The sequence below is a fragment of the Sorex araneus genome, chromosome 4 (assembly GCF_027595985.1).
Source record: "Sorex araneus isolate mSorAra2 chromosome 4, mSorAra2.pri, whole genome shotgun sequence".
NCBI lineage: Eukaryota > Metazoa > Chordata > Mammalia > Eulipotyphla > Soricidae > Sorex > Sorex araneus.
Genome location: NC_073305.1, coordinates 36,616,832 through 36,635,146, shown reverse-complemented (window position 1 = coordinate 36,635,146; position 18,315 = coordinate 36,616,832). Strand labels below are relative to the sequence as shown.

The window sequence follows — 18,315 nt, the reverse complement described above, 5'->3', positions numbered from 1 at the left end:
TAAATCCAGATTGGGGAATCCTAAAATTATGTCTCAGTCAAATTAATTACGGGACCTCTTTGGCTCTGACCTCTTCAAGAATGGTTAAAAGGAAAACCCCAGGTTCTCTCCATCCATTCTGACTCCCCTGCTTTTACTAATTAGCCATCTTTGAAACTAGAACACGCAGTATTTACCACACCCTGGCACAGCAGCACAGAGGCCTCCACTGGGACACATTTTTATTTCAAGGTGCCCTTGATGAACCATCTTGGGAAATCTGGTTTTACAGACATAAAAGATGATTACTAATAAACAGGGGATGTTTTTGTTTGTGGATTAGTTTCCCCTGCTCCAAGATGTTGTTGAATCCCATTTTTCGGGATTAAGAATTAACAATTCTTGATCTAAAGAAAAAATCTACCGAAACATGGCAAGATGGTAAACTATATCCAAAAAGATATCTGAGCCGTATGTCTAGAACTACTCTGCTTATTAATTTAAATTAGATGTGACGTGATAAGCCCTGATCACATAAGCCTTTTGAAGTCCTGTGTCATCAGGGCCTTGCTTACTTGTTTCATCTCATTCAAATGCCTGGACATTTGTCATATTATTGCCTCAGCAAAATACTCTCTCCTTATCTTCACCTAGCCAAAAAATGTCAGTTCTTCTTTCTGAGTTCGGCTGAAATATCATTTATTTCCTGTTCCCCAGGCTGAATTAGGTATCTTTCTTTTGGCGTCCAAACTCCCACTAGATCTTAGCATCACAGCCCACAATATACCAATACCAAAACAGGAGTGTATTTGTCAGTCCACCCTGAACAGACTGAGAGCCCCAGGAAGGCAAGGATATAAGTGGATTCTGAAACACTGTTCATTCTATACAGGGACTGCAACCTACTTTTATCTAGCCTTCACAAAACTAAAACTCAATGAGAACTAATACTTTATTCTCAGCACATGACACATGTCCAATAAATAAATAAATATAATTTATAGTACTGATACAGCTTTTTACTTAATTCTTGTATTGGCCCTAAGCCTCGCTATGTATTCAGGTATGTAAAAATTACACATGATCCTTGATTTATAAGTAATGCTCAGTAAACATTATTTTTCCCCTCATCTTCTCTACTTGTATATAAATGCCTCAGTGGTAAAGACCTTATCATATGCATTTGTGAAAGACCCCCCAATTACCAGTCTTCAGTACTAAAAGTAAATATAAAAAGAAGAAGGAAAAAAGGAATTTCTGCCTAGATAGGATTTAAAAGAGGTAAGAATTGTTCGTACAAGAGGAACATATTGGGTAACACATACATGCTAATTTAGCAAAGGTATTAAAAATACTACAGGAATCCACAGGAAGAACAGTTAATGTAGGCAAGATGTCTTCACAGAGGAGCTAAACTGGCTTTAGCTGCACATGATGTGAAGGAACTGGAGCAGTACAAGGTAAGAGCATGACATATAATCACCAAAAAGAGAGGGAAGAGAGAAGGAGAGAGAGGGGCGGGGGTCGAGAAGAGAGGAGAAAATACAAAAGGCATTATTTTAGGACACAATGAGTCAACCTAATTTTAGTAGCTCAGACTTTCAAACAGGTATTTACCAGTACATGACTACAATAGTGAAGAAGTAATACAAACACTGGGGCCGGAGCAACACTATAATGGGTAGGGCACTTCCCTTGCACAAGCCGGACCCAGGTTCATACCCCGGCATCCCGTAAGATACCCTGAGCACCTCCAGGAGTGATTCCTGAGTGCAGCGTCAGGAGTGACCCCTAAGCAACACAGAGTGTGACCCCAAAACATACCTTAAAAATAGACAAAAACAACATAAGCACAAATTTGTAAAATAGAATAGTTTTATATAAAAAAAGTATACTACTACATGATTTCATTGAAGAGACATATTATAAAAAAAAATTGGAGTGATAAATCAGAGATTCCTATAAAACATTTACTTAACTGACTCTGAAATAGAAAAAACAAGCGGGTTTTAATGTGTGGCAATTGTTTGTTTAATTACAGGGTATAAGATTCTAAATTTCATGGTCCAAACACAAAATCTTGTGTTCCAAAATTTACGCTTTCTCCTAAGAGCAATGGGAAGACATTGAAAGTTACTGTACATTTTCATAAAAATCTCCCTGGCTATAGCACAGAAAAGAAATGAAAGCAAGCAGACAACAGGCAAAGACTATTTAAAAGGTTTTCTCAGATCTGGGAGAGAAATGATGGTGGCCTGGAAAATAACAGCTTATTTCTCAGTTTTAATAAACATACCGTGGCTGTGTTGCCATCAGAAGTTGTGGAACACCACCTGGGAGCTGACCTTCCTGCCTCTGCAGCTCTCTCTCTCCCATGCTCACTCACTGTCTCAGAACACCACAGCTGGGAAAGTCAGGGGAGGCCCAGGCAGAGCACTGAGCGGCTCCGAGCATCCAGCCTGCGAGCATGAGTCCACTCTGGCCCAGGAAGCTGTGCTGTCAGTGGACTCAAGCGCTGGGAGCACTTTCCCACCACACCACACTGAAAGGGGACGACCCCAGCGTCCTGATGCTCTGCACTCGCCGAGTCTGGGTTCTAACTCTCAAGCATCACCAGGAGTGACTGCCAAGTACCAAACTAGATGTGACCCAAAACAAGCAAATAAATAATGACGAATGATATGTGACAAGAGTTGTTTTTTCTAAACAACGTAATTCTTTCAAAGAGTTAATCTTTTAAACCAAGATTATAATCATTCTGTTAATTTTATATAAAGTAAAAAACTAGAGACTTGTATCTGAAAGATGTGATTCTTTAATCCAGACTGTCACTTATGATTTACTTCTCTCATTTATGAAGTGGGGCTAATCCCTATCTCCAGAGAGATTTTTAGAGGCTACAAATATATCTCAGTTGCATGTACTTGGCCTCAGTTTAACCCCTGGCACATCATGCGGTCCCCCAGGAGTTATCCCTGAGCACAGGAATCAGCTCTGAGCTCTGCCAGGAAAGCCATCCCCACCTCCAAAACACATCTGCTCCTATCATCTTATGAATACAAGTTATTCTTTTTTTAAGCTTTTGCCATAAATATAATAAATAAGAACTTCATCTACCTTTACAATATTCCTATTAAATCTATTCTGAGTCCCCAGGGGGAAAAAAGCTTTAGATAATCAGATTATCCCAGTCCTGATTCCTGCTGTCTATCACTGGTTACAGATGACTTTAGGGAAAATTACTTTTAAAAAATCATAATATTAATGATGGAATAAAAAAATACCCAAAGACGATGGGGCCAAAAGAACATGAGAGAAGGAGGGAAAGGTACTGAAAGATGGTAGAGTTGTGCATGAAACCCTACGAGTGACAGGACTGGAAATAACGATGCAAAAACACATATATTTTAAAGCCTCTTACAGAAGCAGACTGGTGGGTGGGAGGCAAACGGGGCTGGGGGTGCCTTAGAGGAGGGAGGTGGGCACTGAAGAGACTGCTGTTGAAATATTGTACGCCTGACACCCAATCATGAATAACTTTGCAATTTTATGGTGACTAAATTAAAAAAGAAAAAGAACATCATTAGTTCATATATCTACAGCAGATAACAATATTCAAAAATGAGTGACACAAAGGTGATACTCTTTGCAATTAAGCCAAAGAAATTAAGGATTTAAAAACTGGGGGATGGGCTGGAGTGATAGTACAGTGGGAGTTTGCCCTGCACCCAGCTGAGCCTGGTTCGATCCCTTGCTTCCCATATGGTCCCCACGCACCACCAGGAATAATTCCTGAGTGCAGAGCCAGGAGAAACCCCTAAACATGGCCAGTGTGCCCCCAAAAGCCAAATTTAAAAAATAGGGGGGGGTGGGAGGGGCGATAGTACATCAGGTAGGGTATTTGTCTTGCACTTAACCAACATCCCATATGGTCCCCTGAGCCTGCCAGGAGTGATCCCTGAGTATACAGCTAGGTGTAAGCTCTGAGCACTGCCGGGTGTGGCCCTCAAACAAACACAAATAAAAAACCTGGAGTGCTATGAAGTTACTTCTGGTTCTGTACTCAGGGCCACTCTAGCAGTGCTGAGGGGACCATGCAGTGTCAGGGATCAAACCCAGATCCCCCACTGGTAAATCATGTGCTCGGTCTATTGCTCTTTGGCCTCTGAAGATAAAAAATTTATGATCTGAAACCCCATTCTTTCTCTTGCTGTGCTAAATACCTAGAACTGCTCCACCTGTCATGGAGTATAAAGATGTATAAACAACCCTTGCATAACTAGGCTGCAAAGCCACAGAGCACTGTCGATAATCTTCCTCCCTCCCCCAACCTCTGGAGATGCCAGTGCAGTCTGGCTTACTCTGTCACCCATCACGTTCAATGGTCAGAATGCAGATTGGTCCCACGGTCCCAGGAGGCTGGTAGTCTTTTGAAAGGTATTCCATTGGACCCAAAGATATTCCAATGACAACTGCATGGTACTAATTTAAGGAAAGAGAACAGGGTTGGAAAGATAGCTCCAGGGGAATCCCAGATTCAACTCCAATACCATATGACGCTGCCTGCACTCCTGCATTCCAGCACTGAGCCGAAGAAGCCCCTGAGCACCACTGAGAATGTCCAAAAGAAAAAGAGAAATAAGTAGCCACTGTTTACAACAATAAAAGTGAGGAAACTAGATAACTGTCCGACACCAGAGAATAGGTAAAATAATGTATGGTCGGGCTGGAGCGATAGCACAGCGGGTAGGGTGTTTGCCTTGCACGCAGCCAACCCAGGTTCGATTCCCAGCATCCCATAGGGTCCCCTGAGCACTGCCAGGGGTAATTCCTGAGTGCAGAGCCAGGAGTGACCCCTGTGCATCGCCGGGTGTGACCCAAAAAGCAAAAAAAAAAAAAAAAAATGTATGGTCTAACTGAACTATGACATACATATTGAAAACTATATTAATCTGTATTTGTAAACAAAAATGGATTCTATAGTAAATTAGCCCATAAAAAGGAAAGCACAAAATTATAATACTAAATCTTCAGGTACTTTCACTCTAAAGGGAAAGGAAAATAGAGAGGACATAAGAAATATAAGATTTGCATACCAGGAGTTCATCCATGCTAGTCTGACATTTCTCAAGGTTTATTCGTTTGATCGCAACTTTCTCCTTTTTAGGGGCACAATAAGCTGCTTGGACCACAGCAGTTGCTCCACTCCCTAAAAATACAAAAAACAGTAGGTGAATAAATAAAACATGACAATTATAATTCCAACACAAATTAAGCAAAAGAAGAATCCTTATTTTATTCCCATATTCAACAACAGATACAGAAAAACATTCCTAGCATTATCAACCCGCAGAAAAAAACTAAAAAAAATAATGATTTATCAGTAAAAGCAAAAGACCTGACATACAATAGCCAACAAAAATAACATAAAAACTAAATCGCTAGGGTTTCCATTTTTTAAAATAATGATAAAGGTTATCATTTCCCTATTCTTCTCCCCTTAATGCAGTTAAATACCCTAGAAATAAGACAAGACACTCATGAAATAATGAACATGGCAGAAAGGAGGTAGGCTAGACAGGAATCTCAGGAGAGGGAGAAGAAAAGTGCCACGGTGCGTTCAATGGGTTTTTCCTTTACCTCCATATGCCTGCATTTAAACACCAGAAGGGGGGCTGGAGCGATAGCACAGAGGTAGGGCGTTTGCCTTGCACGCGGCTGACCCGGGTTCAATTCCCAGCATCCCATATGGTCCCCTGAGCACCGCCAGGAGTAATTCCTGAGTGCAGAGCCAGGAGTAACCCCTGTGCATCGCCAGGTGTGACCCAAAAAGAAAAAAAAAAAAAAAAACTCACCAGAAGGGTCTGTGTTCACCCTTCTGCACCCAACAATAGCAACGGAAAGCAGATAAACAAAGGAGAAAAGCCCCACTTTTTGGTAAGGGCCTTGGGAAAGAGGAGCTCAGCACAGACTGAGAGGGGAACAAGCTCCCAATCCAGAGGGGGTCCAATTCACAGTGGCCAGTGGCGGCAGCAGCTGAGTCTCCACCCACACCACTCACGGCAGCAGGCCAGATTCCCCGCAGAGGCAAATCAACACCGGCAGCCCTGTCCAGCCCACCTGCCCTTAGCAGCAGTGGAACCGGGAGTCCACATCCAGAAGCTGGCCCTGGCAGCACCTGTACACATCACAAGAAGCTTCAGCACTCACTGCCAGAAGAACAAAGATAAAGAGAACACTGCAAAAGCTCTGCAAACTCAACTACCATCGGAATTATAGCTCACAAAGTGAGGAAGCAGAGAACTAGATACTAAACCCAAGAAGAAGATCTGCCAGATACACTGGAAGACATGAAGAGGATCAAGGATTTCCTTACAGTAAATGCTCAGTATACAAATAATAAAGTCATGCCACAAGAACAATCAGGACAGATGTGCTTGAGTAAGAAAAGATAACTATGGGGCCGGAGCGATAGCACAGCGGGTAGGGCGTTTGCCTTGCACGCGGCCGACCCGGGTTCAATCCCCGGCATCCCATATGGTCCCCTGAGCACTGCCAGGAGTAATTCCTGAGTGCAGAACCAGGAGTAACCCCTGAGCATTGCTGGGTGTGACCCAAAAAAAAAGCAAAAAAAAAAAAAAAAAAGAAAAGATAACTACACTGATGACCACCAAAATCCCTCACATGCTGAAACTATTTGGCAATAAATAAATAAATAAATAAATGTTAAAGCACCTATCGCAAAAATGCTTCAACAAATATTTAAGAATTTTCTTTAATAACATTTTTAGAGGAAGGCAGACAGACAGGAGGTGCTGAGTTACTGTACATGCTGTGCATGCAGGGACCCGAATTCAATCCCCAGAACTGTGTGGCACCCTGAACACTGCTGGGTGTGGGCCCAAAACCAACATATAAAAAGAACATCTCAACAAAACACAAGTTATAAAGGCCAGGGATATAGCTTGGTGCAGTGGGCAGACGGCTCCCATGCAGGAGTCCTAGGTTTGAGCCCAACATAACAGAAGAGCTGGAAAGACAGCACTAACCGCAGGGCGCTTGCCTTGCATGTGGCTGACCCGGTCCAACTCAGGCACGCCACGGAGTCTCCTGAGACCTACCAGCAGTGATCCCTGAGTACAGCCTTGTGTGATCCAAAAACAAAGAATGGGGGTGTCTTTTTATTTTGGTGGGGTAGGGGAGCAAAAGGTTTATTTTTTTTTTAATTTACTTACAGTAACGTGATGGGAGAGAAAAAGAGAGTATGTATGTTCAAGAGAGGACATTGGCACGGCTTCTCCAGAGTAAAAAAGGCTTTTTTTTAAGGTATCAAGTGGAAATACTAGAGTTAAAACATAAAATCAATTTTACAAAGCTTGCTGGACAGCAGTAGAGATGACAAATGATAAAAGTGAAACCACAAATATAATTAAGAGTTTATTCAATCTAAATCTTACCTCCTTAAACTGAGGGTTGTGAACCCATATAAAAATATTTTTAATTTATTTTAGGGGAGGGACACACTCAGCGATGCTCAGGGTTACTCCTGGCTCTAAACTCAGGTATCACTCCTGGCAGTGCTCAGGGAACCATACAGGATTGCTGGGGATTGAACCTGGGACAGCTTTATGCAAGGCAAGCTTCTTATCTGCTCAGCCTCTTAACTTCTGTCACTTATTTCTTTATAATTTATTATCATTGTTTAATTTGTAGACCTATTTTATATACCTACATATCATATAAAACTTTTTGGGGTAAAAGGAAAAAAACTTGAAGGAGTCCTAATCTAAGAAGAGACAGAGATAGAAAAAAAAAAAAAAGGGACAGAACCTCAGCAAGCAGTGGGATACTAAAAAAAGTTCTATGACCACTGGTAAGGTAGAATAACAGCCACTACTGTCCCTCACCACTATGTCCCTGTCCTAATCCTTGAAGCCTGTGAATGTTACAGGGCAAGAAAGAAGACAGTGCAGGCCCCGGAAGGTCGCTCAAAGCAGCTGAATTCAATCCCTGGCACTGCCTGGCCTCCAAGCACCACCAGGAGGACCAGGAACACAGAGCTGGGGATAATCCGAGCACAAGGTGTTGTCAAAAAGAGTCAAAAATAACTAAATTAGAGGTCAGCGTGAGAGCCATTAGCCAACATGGCAGTGCTCAAGGCTTACTCCTGGTGGGGGTGGGGGGGCCCTATGTGGTGCCAGTGATCGAATCCAGGTTGGCCTCATGCAAGGCAAATGCCCTACCCACTGTACTATTGTTCCAGCCCCCAAAGAGCAGTGTTGATGAATGTCACATTGTACGAGATTAAATAAACCAATATTAAGACTATACTACGTGGTAGTTTGGAAGATGATAGATGAGTGGGTTGCCAGAGGCTGGGAGAAGAGAAGAATGAGAAGGTACTGCTTTACAGGCATATGGTTTCTGGGGTGATGAAAATACTCTGGAATTAGGCGATAGTTGCAAAACATCGTGGATATACCAAAAGCACACAAAATCGCCCTCTTTCCTTTGTTTTGCCTGTGCTACGGCAAAACCAGGGTCCATACATGCAAGACTAGCACTCTAACTCTGAGCTATATCCCTGGCCCAGCAAACTTCTTTAAATTTTTTGTATGAGACTTTTTCGTTAAGTTTAACAAAAAGAATACTGTAACAATTTTTGCTTATAATTCATCAGTGAGAAAAAAGGACCAATTATTTGAAAAAATTCACTGAATTTTCACAACGATATAGTAACTAACCAATACTCCTATAACTATATATATTACATATATAAATTATTAGCACTGTAGCACTGTCATCCCATTGTTCATTGATTTGCTCAAGCGGGCACCAGTAATGTCTCCATTGTGAGACTTGTTACTGTTTTTGGCATATTGAATATGCTACAGGTAGCTTGCCCACGGTCTGCCGTGCGGACAGGATACTCTTGGTAGGTTGCTGGGCTCTCCGAGAGGGACGGAGAAATTGAACCCGAGTCGGCTGCTTGCAAGGCAAACACCCTACCCGCTATGCTTTGAATCACACTCAGCGATACTCAGGGGTTACTCCTGGCTCTGCACTCAGGAATTACTCCTGGCCGTGCTTGGGGGACCATACAGGATGCTGGGGATTGAACCCGGGTTGGCTGCATGCAAGGCAAACAACCTACCCGCTGTTCTATCACTCTGGCACCTACTCCTATAGCTATTAAATCCCATTCATAATTTGGAAGTTCTTGTAAAATTCCCCAGGTTCAAATTCAGAGAAAACCATCCACATGTCCACTAACTGATGAAAGGACTGAGAAAGGTGGTGCTCGATCTATATTCACACAGTGGAACATTGGGCAGAGAGAAAGACTAATGTCCAGGGTCAGGGATGTGGTTCAAATGGTATGCCACATGCTCTGCATGTGAGAGGGTCTAATCCTGGCACCATATGGTTGCCCCAAGTACCCTCCTCATTCTAGATGCCTCTGAGCACTGTTGCCTGGTATGGCTACACAGCTCTGAAGAACAAACCAGAGGGTATGGTCATGCTGTCACTTCACAACACCTGTCAGTGACAGACCACACACACAAAGGCAGTCCCAATGGACTCCACCCAGAAACCTAGGGTAGTAGTCTGCTGTAATCCTCCCTCATGCCCGTGACCAGTAAACACCCTAACCATGCAGAGTGTAGCCCTGTCAAGTGAGGTACAACCGCTTACTGGTAGGTACTACAACTCTTGAAATTGTGCAACCTAATATGCTAGACACAAAAAGCCACTTATAGTATGAGTCCATCTGTATGAAATATCCAGAATACAAATATCTACAGAGGCAGAGAGCATAAGAGAGTAGAGCAGAGGGACCAAGAACTAGATGCGGGGTGAAAAAGTTATGGAGTTTCTTTCCAGATTCATGAAAATGTTGGGGCGTGAGAGTGGGCAGGGACTAAACCTCTGCAGGAGCCCCAGGTTCCACCCCTAACAACATGGCCCCAAGTACGACTAGGAGCGACCTCCAAATACGCTGCCACAAGGAGCCCCAGACCACCACATGTGGCCCAAAATTCTTTCTCTTCAGCATTAAATAATCTGAGTAAGGAGCCACAGATGGGCCAGTAGGCCCGAGTGTGTGCTTCACATGCAGGGGGCCCAGAAACCAGCCCTGTAACCACAGAGTCCCGCAAGGAGCACTGAGCATGAGTAGCCCCTAAGCACTGCCAGGGGAGGCCCCCAACCAAAACAACAACAATAAAAATAAGCAAAGAAGTAGGGGGAAATATTTAGTAAAAATTAGCATTTTTTTTTCTTTTTGGGTCACACCCGGCGATGCTCAGGGGTTACTCCTGGCTCTGCACTCAGGAATTCTTTCTGGTGGTGCTCAGGGGACCATATGGGATGCTGGGATTTGAACCCGGGTTGGCCGCGTGCAAGGCAAACGCCCTACCCGCTGTGCTATCGCTCCAGCCCCAAAAATTAGAATTTTAAAGTAAAGAATTAGAAATACAAACTTACAAGTTAACCTACTGCTTGGGGCCAGAAACAGCACAGGGTTTAAGAAGCTCGCCTTGCACACAGCTGGTCCCAGTTAGATCTCTGGCACTGCATGGCCCACCGAGCACAGAACCAAAAGTAGCCCCCGAGCACCACAGGGTGTAGCCTAACACCCCTAAAAAACACAAATAAATACCCTCTTTTTTAAATCTTTCTTTTTTTTTCTCTCTTTGGGTCACACACAGAGATGCTCAGGGGTTACTCCTGGTAATGCTTGGGGGACCATATGGGATGCTGGGGATTGAACCCAGGCTGGTCGTGTGCAAGGCAAACGCCCCATCCTATGGCTCCGGCTCCATATATACCCACTTTAAACGAGGCTCCTTCAGACAAAATTTTTCAAGGTACAAGTCAACTGACTGTTTCACCAGAACTGTTCTTAGAGCTAAAAAAAAAAAAAAAAGGCAACACAACTATTTATCACACATAGTGAAAGTAAATGCTCTTTTATAAGACTTCTAATTCAGTATAAATAAATAATGTATAAGCAGTATCTCCCAGGAATAGTTTGGTCAAAGTGTGAAAGCTACTGCTCTAAGCAAGGCCTCATCCAACAGCATTCTGGAAGACGTAAGCAGCCCGTTGTAGACGTCCACCAATCGCACTGCTACGCACCCTTGACTCCCTGGGCTCACATTTCTTACATTCTTCTGTCCTCACCTACTTAGTTCTTCCGCTGCAGTAAGTGGACATTGCATACCAGAATGGATTCATCTGCAAAGAGCTTTCTCCTCAAATAATTCAAATTCTTGAGGCAAAGGGGGAAGAAAACTGCCCAAAGGTATGGCGGGACTTGGAAGAAATCAAACTTTCTCTCTCCAATTGAGACTGAGAAACTCAGAAAGTAAAATATGGCATTTTGGGGGCTGGAGTGATAGCACAGTGGGTAGGGCGTTTGCCTTGCATGCAGCTGACCCAGGTTTGATTCCCAGCATCCATATGGTCCCCTGAGCACCGCCAGGAGTAATTCCTGAGTGCAGAGCCAGGAGTAACCCCTGTGCATCGCTGGGTGTGACCCAAAAAGCAAAAAACATAACATTTTTACTTTCTGTGAAGAAAAGAAAAATTAATGAACCAAGTCAATTAAAGATACTTTACCCCAAATTCTAGCAATCCATCACTACATTTTTGTTTGTGTGTGTGTGTTTGTTTTGGGGCCAACCACCAGTGCTCAAGGTGTTCTCCTGGAGTGGTACTCAAAGGACCTTATGGTGCCAGTGTTGGCACCAGGGTTTGCAAGGCAAACACCTTACCCATTGCACTATCTCTCCAGCCCCATCCAACACTATAACAGATATATAGTCTAAGATTTTGCATTAAACAGTTCACCAGAGACTGTTCATGTTGAACAATGACTAATACATTGTCACCAGCACCAGGAAAAATACAGGAATTTAAAACTGCATAAACCCATTTATAAATAAGACCTCTTTCCAGAGTCCTGTTGAAAAGTAAAGCTCCTAGGATTGGTGAGGCAACTCTAAGAATAGTCATCATTATAAAAACCATGCTATTCTCTCCATAGGAAGAGGAAAATAAAGACACACTGCCATATGCTTTCAGTAGTTATTCAAGTGTCTTGGTAGTTCTGCGATGAAACCTCTCTTCCTGCTCAGTCTGGTGCTTCCCCAGCTGAAAGGCTGCTAGCTGTGTCTTTCCAGATGGCCCAGTCAAAAATCTTAGAATTGGGTGGGAGCAACAGTACAGCACATGGAGTCTGCCCCCCACCGCCCGAAAGTAAAACCAAAAGACTGGAATCTACTCTAATTCAAAGGCAAATTTCCGTCTGTAAAATATTATATCCAGTGGGCCAAGGATAGATAGTATAGCTGCTTGGGCTCTTGCCTTGCAAGTGGCTGACACAGGTTGATTCCCAGCAACCCATACGATCCTGGATTCCAGCACCACCAGAGGTGATCCCCGAGTACAGAGCCAAGAGTATGCCCTGAATATCACTGGATGGTCCACAAGTAGAACAAAACAAAATTTAAAAATAAAAATTAAATATTACATCCAGTGCCTGACTGCTTCTCACGGCCTTTTTCCCTACCACCTCCTTACCAGAAAAACCTTCCTACTCTTGAAAAACTGTTTTCCACAGAACTATCCAAGTTATCTTTTAATACATGACGAGATTTTATTCATCTTCTACTCAGAACCCGCCCTGCACGGGTTCTCAAACTCACTCAAAGCAGAGCCAAAGCGCAGCAGGCCTCACTCATCGGGCGGGCTCCCAGGAGCTGACCACCAGGCCCACACATGTGTTTCCACACTTCCTTCCCTCTTCAATCTGCCCTGTCACTCTCACCCACTCACTCCTTAAAACCCCAACATGCGTCCACCTCAGGTTCTTTACTCTCGCTGCTCCTCTGCTGGGAACAAACTTTGGAGATAATCACATCTACAGTAATTTCTTCACTTTTCAGATCCTTCCTCGAGTGTCGCTTTTCATTTTTTTGGTTTTTACTTGTTTCTGAGCCACACCTAAGTCCTGTTTCTTGCTCAAGAATCACTCCTGGAGGGCTGGGAGACCATCTGGGATTCCAGAGATTGAACCCAGGTCAGTGCACATAAGGCTAGAGCCCGACCCACTCTACTCTCTCTCTGGTCCTCAACAAATAACCTAAAACCTACTTCTATCCCTAGCAGTACCCAACACCAATCCTTGCTTTATTTTGCTCATCATCATAAGGTCATTAATTCCATAAAAACAGGAATTTATCTGGTTCACTGTTATATCTCTTGCAACCAAAATAGTGTCTCTCATATAATAAATTAAAATACTTGCTGTTCAATAAGTATTTGTTGACTTGGTTAATCAATTATGCAGTGCTATATGCTTTCCTAAACACACAAAAAAATCCTCTCCTGGAGCAGAAAAACACAAAAATAGCCTGATCTTTACAAGCATTACCTTAGCAATAACAACACATGTACCAAAAATCCTATCCTGAGCACTTTCTTGTGATTTTTGGGGGGTTTTTTGTTTTGTTTTGGGGGGCTATAGTTGGCGGTGCTCAGGGCTTACTCCTGGTTCTATGCTTAGAAATTACTCCTGGTGGACTTAGAGGACCATACGAAATGCCAGGGATCGAAACTGAGTCAACTACATACAAGGCAAACACCCTACCCACTGTAAGATTGTTCTAGCCCTGAAATTCTTTTTTTTTTTTTTAACTTAATCTTCACAATAATACCATGCATTTAGCTACTAATGATTTTACAAAGCAATATAAGCAAGATAAGATTAGGTCATAAACTAGTGAATGAGACAGAGAAGTGCCAAGAAACGCAATGATGTTTTAACACCATGCTATTCATTGGTAGACAATGACTCTTTAGATTAAAGCTATTTTTTATTAACAGCTTACAGTCAGGTTAAATTATTTACTTGCAATGCTAATTTAAAAAAGAAACCAAGGCCAAGATTTTTAGTTGCCGAACCAACATACAATTACCCCTGACTCTGTAAGAAACTTTGGCCTTATTATTTTGTTGAAATGAAATGGGCTCAGCTAAAAACTTCATTTCAGTCTTCCATGCAAATAGCCAAAATTACATAGTCCTAGCTAATAAATCAGAATTGGAAGTCACTGAGTAAAGCTTCCAGGAAAGATAGCCCTTTGAAAGGAAGCCAATTCAGCTGCCACGTGCTTTTGTCCAAGTACCATATCATTTTATGGAACACAATCAAGAGTCCAAGAAACAATTTTTACACTCAGAATTACGTGCTAAGTGTGCTGGAGTGAATAATAAGGTGACTGGGTGTCAGGCTGCCACTCCAGATTTCATGATATCTAAGAGGAAGTATTTTATTAAGCCACTATTGGATTCCATCATGTGCAGCCAAATGTGTTATTCACTAGCACTCTTTTTCTTTCTTCCTTTTTGGTTTTTGGATCACACCCTGTACTTAAGAGTCACTCCCGGCAGTGCTCAGGGGACCATCAATGGTGCCGGGGATCCAACCCAAGTTGCCTGCATACTATCTCTGCAGCCCACATTTGATTTTGCTTTTTGGGTCACACCTGGCAATGCTCAGGAATTACCCCTGGTGGTGCTTCAGGGGACCATATGGGATGCTGGGAATCGAACCTGGGTCAGCCGAGTGCAAGGCAAACGCTTTCCCCGCTGTGCTATCAAAGCCCACATTTGATACCACTCTTTGAGGTTGTTGGCAAATGCTGGCCTAACTGACAATATCCCCTAGCTAAGTTTCCAATTAGAGGAAAACTACACTAAAAACTGAGCTGGAGGGGCTCGAGTGATAGTACAGCGGGTAGGGCGTTTGCCTTGCACACGGCTGACCCAGGTTCGATTCCCAGCATCCTATATGGTCCGCCGAGCACCGCCAGGAGTGATTCCTGAGTGCATGAGCCAGGCGTGACCCTGTGCATCGCCAGGTGTGACCCAAAAAGAAAAAAAAAAACAAACTGGGCTGGAGCAATAGTACAGCGGAAATAGCATTTGCCTTGCATGCAGCCAACCCAGGTTCTATCTCTGGCATCCCCTGGCATGCTGGGCACACTTGGCAATACTCAGTAAGCCCTGAGCATCACCAACTGTGGCCTACAAACCTCTATACTAAGCATCACTTCACTGGTAGAAGATAACATCTTCCACATTTATGTTGTGGCTAGAGATAAGATCTGTATTTGGAGACAAATACTTCACTACTTTAGACATCAAATGTGTAGCTAGTGAAAAATAAATGAAAATGAGAAGATAAGGGTGGGGGAAGTAGAGAATAAAGTGCACCTTCACTGAAGTGTCAAAGCTAGGTGAAACAATGCCTTAATTGTAAATTCTCTTTCAGAGAATTGTAAAAACAATTCTGAAAGAGAGTTGAGCAATAGAAGAGCAGGTAGGGCGCTTGCTTTGTCTGCGGGAGATTGGGTCCAAACCCCAGGACGACACCAGGTCTCTTAAGCTGCACCAGAGTGATCCCTGAGCTCAAAGCCAGGAGTAAGCCCTGAGCACAGCCAGATGTGGCCAAACACCACCAGCCCCAATTCTAGTCCCTGGCACATATATCGCCCCCTAAACTCTGCCAGGGGTCACTCCTGAGTACAGAGCCAACAGCTCCTGAGCACCACTAAATGTGGCCAAAAAACCCTAAAAAAATGTTTGCTACAAGGCTGGAACATATATTTTATAAAGGGGAGCCCTATGTTATATCCCCAACACCAGATGGTCTGCTCAACACCAAGTGACCCTCACATCACTACTGGGAATGGCACAGGCACACACACAGACACACACAGACACACACACACAGCAGAATAAAGTATTTATTACAATAATTGCAATCATATGATATTTTGTATTTCATGCCAATACCAAATAATAAAAACTGTAAGAACGAGGATTTAAAAAAAAAAAAAAAAGGAAAAAGAAGGTCAAAATAGGGACCAGAGCATGAGTACAGAGGGTAGATCACTTGCTTTCAGCCAACCCAGGTTCAATCCCCGGAATCCCATATGGTCCTTTGGGCATTGTCAAAAATAAGTCCTGAGCACAGAGTCAGGATTAAGCCCTGTATGGCCAAAAGAAAAAAGAAATAAAGGGGGGAAAGGCCAAAATAACCTCCACTAGTAACACTTTGTATCACTATATCACTGTCATCCCATTGCTCATGGATTTGCTCCAGCGGGCAACAGTAATGTCTCCATTATGAGACTTGTTGTTACTGTTTCTGGCATATCTAATACTCCACGGGTAGCTTGCCAGGCTTTGTAAGACATTTAATAGAAGCTAAACATTTTCTACAATTACACTGGATCTGCACAAAGGCCCCAGTGACATAAGTATTGCCACTCCCATTTTGAAAACAGAAACTTGACATTAATTAGTAGAAAAGTAAAGTTTCAATTTAGGTCTAACCCAAAGCCCATACACCTGCAACTGCTTCAACATGGTCCAGTTCAGAAGAACATCTGGACAGTGATGTGAATACAAGGATATGGTTAGGAAGGAGCTCAAAAACACTGAAATGATAAAGAATCCATAGTGATAATAAAACTAAGTAATCATACTTTAAAAACTTCAGATCCTCCTCAAGTCTGCTTAAGATGGCACTACTCCTTTATTCCCCATTGGTTATTAATAGCCTTTTTCTTCACATTAAGGAATATGTGATAAAATTCTGTTTGGGGGTTTATTTTAGATAGAAATTTGCTATGATACTTAAGCATTTCTGCACCTAGGCTATCACAAACAGCTAGCGTGCTTTACTAGGAACTAATCTTTTTTGTTGTTTTTGAGATACAGTTGACATAAAGCATGTTGGTTTTGGGATGTGCAACAGAGTACAGAGGGTACTCTGGTACAAAGTACAAATCCATCATTTGCTTATAATGCAAAGATTATCACAATGAGTCTAGTTAATATCCATATATCACTGTATCACTGTCATACCATTGTTCGTCAGTTTAGTTGAGTGGGCACCAGTAACGTCTCCATTCCTCCCAGCCCTGAGATTTTAGCAGCCTAAAATATCCATATACATTGTTATGATGTTTTTCTTGTGAAGACAAAAACTGATCTTACCTACCACTTGCATTAAATAAAATGCTGCACTTATTAGATATCTGATCCTTATTCTGGCTGCTCTTATTTTGTGTTTGAAAATAGCCATAAATATATTAACATTTTATCTTTTAGAAAAAGATTGCCCAGTTATTTTAAAAAAATTCCTCTGAATCCCAATTCAGATGCTTTTCATATGCTCTATACAAAGAAGTATTTTTTGTATAGTATTTTGCCAGAAAGAGAACAAGACAGAATGTGAGAAACAACTAACCCACAATCACTATAGTGCTAAGTAGCATGTGTAAGGGGGAAAAAATTACAATTCAAATAAATGTGCTTTGATCAGGAGACACCATTTCACCACTTCCTTTAAATATGATTCTTTTTTCTTTTTTTTGCTTTTTGCGTCACACCCGGCAATGCACAGGGGTTACTCCTTGCTCTCCACTCAGGAATTACTCCGGGCAGTGCTCAGTGGACCATATGGGATGCTGAAAGTTGAACCCGGGTCAGCCGCATGCAAGGCAAACATCCTACCAGCTGTGCTACCGCTCCAGCCCCTAAATATGATTCTTTTAAAATTGAAAACCCAAGCCCCACTCCTTCATTTCCTAAAAAAGCTGAATGTAACCTGAAGAAATCACAACTCATTTCTGACTATAGCTTATTCTGTGCACTGAATATAAATTCTAGTCAAAAATAAATGAATAGGGGGCCTGAGCCCTGGGTTCAATTCCCAGCATCCCATATGGTCCCCTGAGCACCAGGAGTAATTCCTGAGTGCATGAGACAGGAGTAACCCCTGAGCATCGCCGGGTGTGACCCAAAAAGCAGAAAAAAAAAAAAAGACACTTTTTATTTTCATTTTGAACACACACCCCCTGGGTATCAATGGGAGTGACCCTGAACACCTGCATTGGAAATCCAAAACCAAAAACACAAAACAAGCGGGGCCAGAGTATAGTAAAACGGGGAGGGCATTTGCCTTTCACACAGCTGACTCTGCTTGGCCAGCACCCACAGGGTTGGTCCCCCATGCCCTCCAAGAGTGAACCCTGAGCACAGAGCCAGGAGTCAGCACAAATTCAAAACAAATAAGATATCCACAAAACAAGACATATAGTAGTAATTACAGAACATAAGGATAAACTACGTGTGATACCAGCTGAGTAAACAAAGATGTCCTAGGTTTAGCACCATACACACTTCAATCAATGAAAAAAAAAAGTTATATAACATGAGCCAGAGTGAGAGTACAGCAGGTAGAGCAGCTGCCTT

General features: G+C 42.6%; 1 protein-coding gene across 1 annotated transcript in view; it reads right to left on the bottom strand.

Moving 5' to 3' along the window:
- OXSR1 (oxidative stress responsive kinase 1) overlaps positions 1-18,315 on the bottom strand; it is an 83,036-nt gene that overhangs the window by 59,006 nt on the left and 5,715 nt on the right. Inside the window, exon 2 of the mRNA XM_055135531.1 lies at positions 5,076-5,188. Coding sequence (XP_054991506.1) covers positions 5,076-5,188 — 113 coding nt within the window. The remainder of the gene's footprint in view (positions 1-5,075; positions 5,189-18,315) is intronic.